This window comes from Lampetra planeri, chromosome 29, assembly GCF_965212315.1.
Source record: "Lampetra planeri chromosome 29, kcLamPlan1.2.h2, whole genome shotgun sequence".
Classification (NCBI taxonomy): Eukaryota; Metazoa; Chordata; class Hyperoartia; order Petromyzontiformes; family Petromyzontidae; genus Lampetra; species Lampetra planeri.
In genome coordinates, this window is record NC_136135.1 from 8,965,477 (window position 1) to 8,978,026 (window position 12,550).

Sequence of the window (12,550 nt, forward strand, 5' to 3'; positions counted from 1 at the left end):
CGAGTGGTGGTGGCTTAGCGACACATTGACATTTACGCGATCTTACCACAGGCAAACCAAAAAAAAACTTTACCATGAATCAGAGGTGTGGACTCGAGTCATGTGACTTGGACTCGAGTCAGACTCGAGTCATGAATTTGATGACTTGCGACTCGACTTGGACTTGCATAACAATGACTTTGTCCCACCTATGAGATGTGGACTCGAGTCATGTGACTTGGACTCGAGTCAGACTCGAGTCATGAATTTGATGACTTGCGACTCGACTTGGACTTGCATAACAATGACTTTGTCCCACCTCTGCCATGAATAACATTTGTCGCGAAAGCTCTGCTACTGCGAGTTGAACGGTACAGTGCGAGTTAGGTGAGTGTCTGCCTGGTCCCGTGAGCCACACATCAGTGCTAATCCTTTGTCAGTGGTACAGGGAGATTGGTGGAAATCTCCCATGGGGGGGGGGGGGGGTGTCCCCTTAGGCGAAACGAATTGCATGCTTGAGACGTTTAGTTATACTCATAGGTTTTTTCGGTAAAGTCACGTAGGTAAAAAAAATAATAATAAATAAAGTAATAATAAATGAAAATAACTAAATAAAATCACGACGTTTCGGAGGCAACACAAGTCTCCGTCTTCAGGTGGGACCGTCACAGCCAAATTTTACTGTATCAAGTGAAGGGAAATTCAAGAGACAAGATCATATATACTGGTTAAGGGGAGGGGGGAGGAGCTTATCTAAATGTGGCAGTTGGGGACTGGGAGGGGGGGGAGGTGGGCGGGGTTAAAAGGGGAAGGTATGTATTATTATTTATTTTACCTACGTGACTTTACCGATAAAACCTAAGAGTATGAATCCTTGCAGTCACGAAAGCTTCAAATCTAGAACGTTTAGTTATATTATGGGAGCAACATAATGCAATTAACCTACAATGACCACAATTCCACATTCCCCTATCGGAGCCCATTCTTTCCACGCAGGATGACCACTTGGATTTCAACAAAGTGGAACTTGTTTTACTGGCCCCCGCATGATGATTGTGTACAGACTCATTGTGTTGTTGTAGGAGGACATGGGTAAAAACACACACACGCTAAATGATGTTTTATCTCCCCATATAATTGACATTAATGTCGACCATATCAGCCTATTTGCTTTCCAGACCCAATGTTATCGTTCAGCATGTGTTTAAGCGAACAAAGTCTGGACTCGTTTCGACCTTCTGGGTCTCACCAGCAGTGCCACATCCGTATGTCAACACTTAATCAGGATTTAAACCGTCTCTCAATTGACAGGAGTGCTCCATTGACAGTGTCAAACGGGCAGATTTGTAACTTCATAGTGTAACTCAGGCATGTCCAAAGTCCGGCCCGTGGGCCAATCACGGCCCGCGGGCAGATTTCATACGGCCCGCAGCTTCGGTCTTAAAATGTGTTAGTTACGGCTCGCCAGCTCTGTCAGAATAAATACATCATAAAACTCATGGAAATTTAAGGTATTCTATACAGTTTGTTCAATGTTATCTGCCTGAATGAAAGGCAGAATTGCGTTTTTAGAGTTGTTCCCGTCTGCCTGAGTGGCTTATATTTGGTTACATTGTCATTTGAAAAATAAAGGTAATTGTGACAATGAATTTTTTTTTATAACAGTGTGTATTTCCACCTAACTTTTGTGGTTAAAACAATGTCAGAAGGAACTATTGGCCCCCGGGCATCTTCACTTTATCAAATGTGACCCTCTTTGCAAAAAGTTTGGACACCCCTGGACTGTAACTGGTGCCAACCGCTCGTTTAGAAATGCGGAAGCAAGGTTGGTAGACCGCACTTGTGTTAAACAAAGAAGCGTCTATTCATATTAAGCGCTTGATTAAACCTAAACGTGCTTTGTAAATGTCTCACCTTATTTACGCAATCGCGGCTTGGTTTTTCAATCGCTATTTGACAGTTTAATCACCAATCAACTCATCATCCAGCCAGTCCACATTCTCATGCGGAATTGTCATAATATGGGTGTGTAGTCACGGGACGGGAAAACTGTATTCATATATTTGTGATGTAATGTATAGAATGGACAAGTATGAATGCTAACTGACAAATTGGTCACTATTTATTCCAGTGAAGAGAGTTATTTTTTTCATGCTTTTGTAAAATTCTGGCATGAACACTAACTCCACTCCTAACCACATATCACTCACCAACATTCATTATGGCTGGGAATCAAACTCAGGTTTCTGGGTTCGTAGCACAGTGCTGTGCCTGGACGACCTCACCAGCTATAAGGCTACTCAAGCAATCGTTCTGTTCATGTGTGTGAATATGTGTGCTGGCGAAACCCAGACCCCTCCAAAAGAACATCTACACCACTTCTAAACATTCAGGCTGATCCGCCTACGATCCATCCTGGGGTTAACCAGACTGGAAATATCTGAACACAGTGCCATCAGTGGGCTCCTCTGGCAGGCAAGGCTTCGTTGGCTGGGTCATATAGCCCACATGCCCAGCCATCAAATGCCTAAGTAGCTTATTTTTGGCCAGATAGAGGGGGCTAAACGGGCACGGCACGGGCTCGAGAAGCGATGGGCTGATGTGGTACAGGATGATGTAGAGCTGAGTGGAATTGCCGAAGACTGGTACCAGTGATGTCAAGATTGGTCTCGGTGGGGGAGGCTTTGAAGGCCGCTACTGGGTAATTGGAGGCAGTCGCCCTCCAACAACAGTGGAGGGCAGAGAAGCGACGCTCACAACAACGAGCAGAGTGCTGGGTGGCTAAAATGCAGCACATTGACAGTTGAGAGCACAGCTGGTGAATCTGTCAGTCATCTCAGTCAACCCATAACACCTGGGTCTGTCCCGTGACCTCCTATCAGTGAGTCTTCGACACTTCACATTGTCTCAAAGTCCGCCTAGCCTGGCACAAGTGTTGTGGTGACGTCACCACCACTTAGTGGCGAATGGCGGATATCGTTGTGAACTTGTTTCATTGTCGTATCGCGCATTTGGGTGTGCGTGTGTGGGTGTGAATGTGAGGAGCGCAGTGATTTGAGCATTGTGCTCCTTTGTATCATAGTTGAAACCTCCTGCATGTGAACACAGTTCCCCGGAACAAGTTCCCAACAAAAACCTATCCTAGTGTTTAAGTTTGAACCACTTTTACGGGGAAGTTTTAAGTTTGTTTTCTCTCTCTCTGTGGGTCTCTGTTGTTGTCTCTCTTTGCTTGTGTATCTGTCTTCGTGTCTGTGTCTTTCAAATTTCACATTTAACTTCTAATTTAGCAATTTTTGGAAGAACGTAATCAACCAGGATATGCGTTAATAGTGTGTTGACCGACTCTCTGTGCTGCATTGCATTACATTTCGAAATTTTTGTAGGTTTATTTGATTTAGTGTGTTTCTCTTTCTCTGTCTCCCCTCGTTTTGTCGTTATTAATTTCTACTCTCTCTGTGTGTCTCTGTTGTCGTCTCTCTCTGCTTGTATGTCTGTTTTCGTGTCTGTGTCTTGTCTCTCTTTAAAATTTCACACTTCTAATTTAGCAATCTTTGGAAAAAACGTAATCAACCAGGCTATGCGTTAATTGTGTGTTGACCGACTCTCTGTGTTGCATTGCATTACATTTCGAAATTTTGCTAAGTTTATTTGATTTAGTGTGTTTTCTCTCTCTGTCTATCCTCGTTTTTTGTCTTTTCTATTGTTTCGCATGCTCCGTGCCACTCATTGACATGCTAATTTCTCGACCCCCCTCTTTCTCTATTCAAGGCCTTGACACAGAGGCGTGGTTTCTCTGTGTGCCTATGTGTGTTGTCTCTCTCTATGTGTCTCTGTGTTATCTCTCTCTGCTTATATGCCTGTTTATATGTCTCCGGTTCTGTATTTTATCTCGCTCTCAAATTTAGCATTCTCTGGAAGAACCTAATCAACCAGGTAGGGTATTGACTGTTATGTTAGCCGACTCTCTGTGTTGTATTGCATTATATTTCTAAGTATACTAGGTTTGTTTTCTCTTCCATTTATACCTGATGATGATTGCTTGTGTTGCAATCGAAACGTCGTATGCTATTATAATTTGTATCTTTATACGTGACTTTACCGAAAAAAACAAAGAGCTATCCTAGTGTCTCGGTCCATCAACTCCCTTGAGACACTGGTGGAACCATTAACCGAATCAGAACACCAACAGGCTGCTGCACACATCTCCTTCATAGATGGAACATTTAAGACAAGCCCCGGTGCGATTGTGGCCAGTCAAACCAAATCTGTGGACGAAGGAAGAATATAAAAAAACGACACCAAATCTCCCCTTACGCACTCTCGTGGCTAGCCAGACCTCGACATTTAACTCCTGAACATATTGCCAATATGCAAGAATAGAATAGTCGATTAACTACAATATGTGGGCGCCATGATGGTGAGATGTTAACTACCTCGCCTGGTATACAGGAGGTCGTGGGTTCGATCCCGACCCTGGCGACTGCTGTATATATATTTGGAGTTTGCATGTTCTCCCTGTGGTCGTGTAGATTTTTTCTCCGGGTCCTCTGGGTTTTTATCCTCCACATTTAGAAATCATGCCTTTAGAGGATTTGTCTGCTTTAAATTCCCACGTGATACGCCAATTCATTGAGCTTTCATTTGTGGCCAGGTCATTTCTGAACAAGAACTGCATATTGCTCACTGTGCCTTACCTGGTATAAAAGAAATTAAGAATAAAATAAAAATACAATATGAGCCTTGTTAAATAAACATCGCTACGAGGTATGCAGTATAGGCGAGTGTGCATGATTATGCACACCAACAATACGCAGCTCTAAGTACATATTACTCACGTGCAAACATTGTACCAGGCTAAGTAAGGCTGTATACATTGATCTCAGCAACCGTTGCCGACTTTCCCAAGATTATCACATTCCTAATTGCGTATGCCTCAAAAGTACAGAAAATGGCTATTATTCCCAACAAACTTTTCTTTTGTGACCAGGACAGTGATGTTTTGAAATTTCCCTATTTTCAATGAGAAAACGTGTGCATTTGTGTCATTACTTCACAAAATCGTGTTACATAGTGAATTATCCTTACTTAACCTGCATCACGCAGCAGAGATATTGATCAATCAGACATTGTTTGAATTGATCAATACGAGCCAATGCCCACAGCCATCCAATTAATTGTCATGCATTTTCTTGATTTCAGGTCACAATTCTGTTGAAGAGGAGATTATTGTTTCGTCCCTTTCATATGGTCTCATTATTTTGTTCGTTTAAGACAGACGATTCGCACGATTGGCTCGGTACAGTGCCAAATAAGTTCAACATACATACTATACATACAATCTGCATAAATCGTGATAATCGATGGTTCTTGCACCCACAATTATATGCATGTATACTGAGTTTCGAATTAATCTTACTTCATGCATGACAAATACACGTCCCATTATTAAGTGGGTAAACAAAAACAAAAGAAATGTTTTATTCGTGCGTAACCTTGAAATTGCAGAAAGTAGAGTCCTGATACTTTACGTCTATAAATTCATCATGTTACAATTTGTTAATCGATGTCTTGTGTGTTATTGCTGTGGGTGTGCCCCTCGGTAAGATGTGTTGAGCATGATTCACGATTACATAAAAACCACAATTCCTACCACGTAAGATTACGCACACACTCACTGCACCATAGCCACAAAAAACAGACGTGAAATATGCCAATACTTTTGCATTCGTGATGTTAAGGTTGGTAAATTATTGGATAGTATACACACTTAAATAATTGGCATTCCTGTGATTGAAATTAAAATTTGATACAGCTTTGAAAAATGTAGTCAATTTATGAAAAATAAGTTTTACCCCTTCTGGCAATAAAATAGGTGTTAAGATGTTCAAACATCAAATAGATACCTTTTACAAGGAATAAAGTCTGCATTAACTACACGTACTTGTAGTGAACATGCAAACAAAACATGCTCTGATAATATTTGCATTGTCTTTGAAACGGATCGGCCTACACCAGAGACAGCAGCCTTCTTTGTGGCCTAGTCTCATTAGTGCCAGACCAGAGAATGCCAAAAGGCGAACAGCACAAAACGAATGCACATATCAGAGCATTTATAGCTCGGGTTGAGCAGCTTTATCATGGGACCTTTTTCCATACTTTGGATACTGGCAAAAAATGTCCCATGATGTAGTCAGCATTGGATTTTTTCTTCTTCCAGTGGTATGCTTGCTGTGCTATTGCCGTCACGTCATCATATCAAGTCACCATTCTAATGTCATGCAGAGCAGTTGAACCCTTCGTGTTCGAAGATGGCCCACAAAAGTTGATATCGCAGAGTTCGGTTGAATCAAAGGCGGCTGCCTGTGTTTGAACACGGTATCTCAACGGTGATGTATACGATCACGAATTTAATTTGGCACGCTCGTCATTGGGCAGAGGAGATGGCAATTAGTCAATTCAGGATGGATGCATTTCAAAGGAAACTTTTTGAACTTGGGACATTCTGATGGATTTTAAAGTTGACCAAGATGAAACAAATTATGATCTCTTTTTTAAATGCTGTGACGGATGTTAATGTGTTTTTCTTGTTTTACTTTAGCTCACAGATTGAGGTAGATAGATAGATAGATCGTTTATTGTCATTGTCACCAGTACAACGAAATTTAAAATGATCACCAGTCAGGGCATCATTCATAAATTTAAATTAAATAAAACAAAAAAATAAAAATAAAATTAAATGAAAGATAATCAATTTATACTATATATAAAAACAGCCCAAGTATACCCACATAAGGTTACATTTTGTCATTGCACATCTCTATTTCACAGTCAATTGAAAATACTATTACTTAATAATTAATTAGCATTATTGAGTGTGGTGATCGCTGTAGGATAAAAGCTCTGTTTGAATCTGTTTGTCCTTGTTTTGACTGATCTGAATCGTCTGCCTGATGGCAACAGCTCAAACAGTGAGTGTCCAGGGTGAGAAGAGTCCTTTATAATGTTCTGTGCTTTTTTGATGCAACGTGAACTGTGTAGTTCTTCCAGTGTGGGGAGATGGCAGCCGGCGATCTTTTGGGCTGTGTTGATGACCCTCTGGAGCGCTTTCCTCTGAGCCACTGTGCAGCTGTTGTACCATACACAGATGCAGTATGTGAGAATGCTCTCGATGGAGGCTCGGTAGAAGGACACCAGCAGTTTCTGTGTGATGTTATTATTCCTGAGGATTCTCAGGAAGTAAAGTCTCTGCTGGGCCTTTTTCAGAAGTTCAGTGCTGTTGGCGCTCCAGGTCAGGCCCTCCCCAATGTGGACTCCCAGGAAGCAGAAGTCTGCCACCCTCTCCACACAGTCCCCGCTGATGATTAGTGGTGGAGTGTCGGTTTTCTTTCTCCTGTAGTCTATTATGAGCTCCTTGGTCTTTGCGGTGTTAAGGAGCAGGTTGTTGCCCCTGCAGTATGCTGTCAGCCGCTCCACCTCGTCCCTGTAGGCAGACTCATCCCACCCAGAGATGAGCCCCACCACTGTGGTGTCATCAGCAAACTTCACAATAGTGTTGCTATGGTGGACGGCGGCACAGTCATGTGTGTAGAGGGAGTAGAGCAGGGGGCTCAGTACACAGCCCTGGGGGGAGCCGGTACTGAGGCTCAGGGCTGTGGATGTATGACGGCCCACTCTGACCCTCTGTCTGCGGCCCGAGAGGAAACTATGTAACCACATGCAGGTGGAATGTGGAATCCCCAGGTCGCCCAGTTTTTCCACCAGTTTGTGTGGGAGGATGGTGTTGAACGCAGAACTGTAATCCACGAAGAGCATCCGCACATAGCTCCCCTGCTGCTCCAGGTGTGACAGTGCAGCATGTAGTGCTGTGGCCACGGCGTCCTCCGTGGATCGGTTCGCTCTGTAGGCAAACTGGTGGGGGTCAAGGTTTCGGGCAAGCTTCCTATGATGTGACTCCGGACCAGTTTTTCAAAGCACTTCATCACCACTGGCGTGAGTGCTACTGACCGGTAGTCGTTGTAGCTGGAAATGTGGGTTTTTTTGGGCAGGGGGATTATGGTGGAGGACTTTAGGCAGGGTGGTACAGTGGACTGTTCCAGAGACAGGTTGAAAATCCTTGTGAAGACTCCAGCCAGCTCGTCAGCACAGTCCCTCAGCACACGTCCCGGGACGCCATCAGGTCCCGCAGCCTTCCTCGGGTTGACGGCCCGCAGCGTGCGCCTCACCTCATGCTCCTCTACTGTGAGGTTTAAGCTGCTGTGGACCGTGAGGTTTGGTGATGCTGTCCCTTGTGGTGTCACCTCAAAGCGGGCAAAGAAGAGGTTCAACTCCTCTGCCAGAGCGGTGTCACCATCAGCAGCTCCGAGGTTGGCCCTGTAGTTGGTGAGGTGCTGGACTCCCTGCCACACCTGCCTGCTGTCGTTACTGTCCAGGCATTCCTCAATCCTCCTCCTGTAGTCTGCTTTGGCCTCGCGGATGCCTCTCTTCAGGTTAGCTCGGGCTGTGCTGTAGAGAGCTTTGTCTCCGGAGTTGAAGGCGATGTTCCTCTCCTTCAGTAGTTGCCATTTAAGACAATTTATGACGAATTAAAACAATAGAACATTTCTCTGGGTTTTCTGGTTTCCTCTCACTTGTGTAGTGAGTCACTTCAGAGACACTAATAGTAGGAGGCATACAAGTTTATTATACACCTTCCACAGTATAGGGGATAACTATGTACGGGTAAGGACAGTTTCAGTTAATTTATTAGGTATAGCCCTGTGAGCCATGCAGCTCTTGAATCGGGTGCAACCACAAGAAACAAAAACATTAATAAGAAAGATCTTAAAGTGACAACGCACAACAGAAAAATCCAGAAAAAAACAGCGAAGTCTTCCAGAAAAAACACCGCATTTCAACGCTGTGTGTAAAATACCTAGTGGGATGCAAGTCAAACAATAACAACCATAAGACAATTTAGATTAAAGTGAAAAGTCTAACTCTGTACTCCAACAAACAAATATGGCTAAACCAAAACGTTTTCAAAATCACAAAATTAAGCTATAAAAACAATGTAACAGTGATCATAGGAACTGTGATTCCAATTTAACAATAAACGAGAAACATAACATGTACGACCAAACTTTGCAGCCATAGTTGGCAGCATGAGTCACTCCATAACAGCAGGAGTCTCAGTAGGAGTATCAAAAAATTTCAATGCACCTTTAAAAATCAGCACACTATAATCAACAGCCGGCACACTGCCTGATCCAACACCGACGAGGACGAGGGGGACGAAGACTTCGTGGACGACGGGTTCCATTCCCAAATCGCAGCAGCCCCAACCAAGCGTCGGGGCCTCCCTTTTATCCTCCCAAGCGTGGCCTGGCTCCGCCCTCAGCCACGCCCCCCTTCTGGAACCTACCAGAAGGCTCTGGGCTCTACCCCACGTGTCCGCTCTGTCACCTTTACCCTACATCCGTGCCTGTCACGTGCCCTACTGGCAGACGGCCGCTGTATCCTCAAATGCCCTTCACTGCCAGCAACTGGCGCTAAGCGCCCCAGTGGCCCACTTCACATGCCCTGCTGGTAGACCGGGCTATTACACCTATGATCCCGCTCTCTACCAGTAACCAGCACTACGCGCCGTAGTGGCCCATTCTATGTCACTACACGTGTATGAACACAAAACCAAAACCCCACTAAATAGCAATTTAAAAAAAAAAAAAATGCATACTTAAATAACGAGAGAAAAAGCGCACGTAACTAGAAAATTATCATCATAGACAAAATAAATTAAAATTATTGAGTTGTCAAAAAATCTGAGATGGGTCATTATTTTCTCCATTAATATTTATGCCTTTATTTATTCAATACAGCATGTCACAGCAACATTAATTGTCTTCTGAAACATGTCAAGATTGTTCCTGTACTTGTACATAATGTTCCGTGTGATGATGAATGTAATTACTTAACTGTTCATTTTTTCCTTTTCTCAAGGGATCATTTGCCCTGGTGAATGGCAATCGTCAAGCAAGCTCTCATCTTAATCTTCCCGCGAACGCTGAGAGATATAAAAGTAGGTTTCATATCCACGTCTTAATTAAACAAAATGCATTTTCACGAACATAAACTGGAACAGCAATCTCTAATACATCTGTGCTGTCACCTGTCTGTATCTGATAGAACTTGCATGATCGGATTTTTGTTATGCACCCCATTTATAGAATATATCGGTATTCATCGTAAAAGTAATTATTACAATATTATCAAGATTCCTGACAGCACGCCCAACCAATTGAAATGCTGCACGGCAAGCAACAGACAGCACTATCAAAGTTGTAAGGGAAAGGGGTCACTGTCATACTTTGCTTAAATTGGGCACGGTTATCAGAACGTGGGAAAACAGACGATGGGTGTGAATTCCCGTGTGGAGCAGTGCAAGGGAAGAAGTGGAAGGAGAATCGTTGTGACCCGAAGTGTGATGGTTCAACGCAGTGCAAATGAGATGCAACAGTCATTCCGGTGAATGTCATATGGCTTGCAGACCCACCATGTACTTGTTGCTTGGACAGTTTCCCTAAATATGGAATATGGTATTAAATATACATAGAGAGAGTACATGGTGTTCATGGAGTGCATTTTATATAACTTCATATTTATGAAAACCAATCAGTGCTGAGTGGTATGTGAGCCAGTTTTGGGCCCATTTTCACCAGCCGCACTAACTATTATGGTGGAGTATGGTCAAACAACTCCCATGATTGAAACCACATGTGGGATTAAAGCACAACTCACAATCAGAAGAGGACATATCCAGATTGGGGATCAACTCCTGGCTCCAGGGTCAATAAAGTGAGCAATCACTTTGTTGAGAGTCAAAAGTAGTTATGTTATAAAGACAAAGGACTGAACTAAACTATTTAAACTAAACTAATTTTATTTTACCATGTAAGGCCCACTAAGCTAAATAGTTCTTTTTCAGAAGCGATCTGGCCACAAATGAAAACCTAACGAAGTGGCTTATCTGTTTTGAAATGTATAGCTGCCAAATAATCCAAATGCACGTTTCTAAATGTGGAGGGAAAAACCGGAGGACCCATAGAAAAATCCACGGGAAATACATGCAAACTCCATAAAATAGAGGCGTTAGAGTCGGAATCGAATACCAGTCGAGGTAGTAAACATTCATGCCTTGGGAATGGATGAGGACACTCATCCATGCCATGGGAATGTGTCATTTCCAGCACTGGCTTAGACCAGCAGTAGACATGAGCCACCACCCCATGCTTATTTGACCTGAATATTAAGGACAGTTTTTTTTCAGAGCAATAATATTGGGCATTGTATGTGCATCTGTAAAAATGTGCAGTTTGGGGCAATCTCAACGAGGGAACGGCGCTGTGTGCCCACTCCGAAAAGCATCATCGTGGCTTAGACGGCAGCGAAGTTTCACAGGTTACGACGACTGCCCGCCCTCCACCCCCACACTGCTCACAAGCCCTGTGTAGGATGGGTGTGGAAGGAAAGGGATTTCATCACAACGCTTCACAAACACCACCGTCTAAAATTTGACACGGAATAAGACAAAGATCCCCTGGGAAAGCTTAATAGGCGTTTACCTATAAAGGCTGCCTGCGCGCACAAACACAAAGGCAAAGATCCCCCGTGTAGCCTTAACAGATTGTTGGGGCAAGTGCTGTTAGCGAGCACTTATGAAGGCCGGCACGGCACACGATGGGTTGGGTGGTCAGTGCGACGCCCGTCCGCCATTGTCTCGATGTTTACACACCGCACCAGGTACTCATTTGATGCCGAGTCGACCTGGTGTTGGCCGTGAGCCGGAGTCGAATTCATGTGGACAGCATAAAAACACATCCACCGCAATCAATACCTAATTGTGCACCAATCCAATGTTTGGGCAAAGAGACAGCTTGTCTTTGATTTGGCTTGCCACCAAACTCTGGGCCATTGTCTATTATTTAAATAGATTTCAAATGTGTCTGTACATATATGTTGATGTAATGGGAAAGTGCATTTGTAAGTATGTACGTTGAACTACTTTCGCATCGTACCTAGCCAAACGTGCTAATCGGATGCATTATTTACACTGCTAAGAAAACTGATATGTATAAGCAGCCTTTATACAATAATCATTTAATCCTTTCTGGTATAGCTCCAGACATAATATATTCTCGAAGAGTCTATAAAATGCTTTTTTATTGTCTTATCATGATGTTTTTATTTGGCTAGTAACTTCAGAGTGAACGATGTGTTTAGCAACCTCCATGGATTCTAAATAATGGATTGTAAGCCGATGACTAAATCACCAGGAAAACGTGTTTCATCTCTTAAGACCTCTGAAGCTAAGCGGGGTTGCATCTGAATAAAGCCTGGATGGGCGACCACCATGCACAACACAGGTACTATAGGCCACGGGCCCACATGGTGGGCAGCAGAGGACAGTGTGGCAAAATCCATGATTACTAAATCCCATGCTACCCGTCTTCATCAACCTGCACCGGCAAAGTGTGGTCAAATAATACCGATGACCCGCATGGCGTGCGAATGCCCTCATCCATCAGTGGATTGACAC

General features: G+C 43.5%; 1 protein-coding gene across 1 annotated transcript in view; it reads left to right on the top strand.

Annotated features, from left to right (window-relative positions):
* The window catches only part of LOC144728659 (B-cadherin-like), a 45,668-nt gene that overhangs the window by 1,039 nt on the left and 32,079 nt on the right, over window positions 1-12,550 (top strand). Inside the window, exon 2 of the mRNA XM_078608239.1 lies at window positions 9,955-10,033. Coding sequence (XP_078464365.1) covers window positions 9,955-10,033 — 79 coding nt within the window. The remainder of the gene's footprint in view (window positions 1-9,954; window positions 10,034-12,550) is intronic.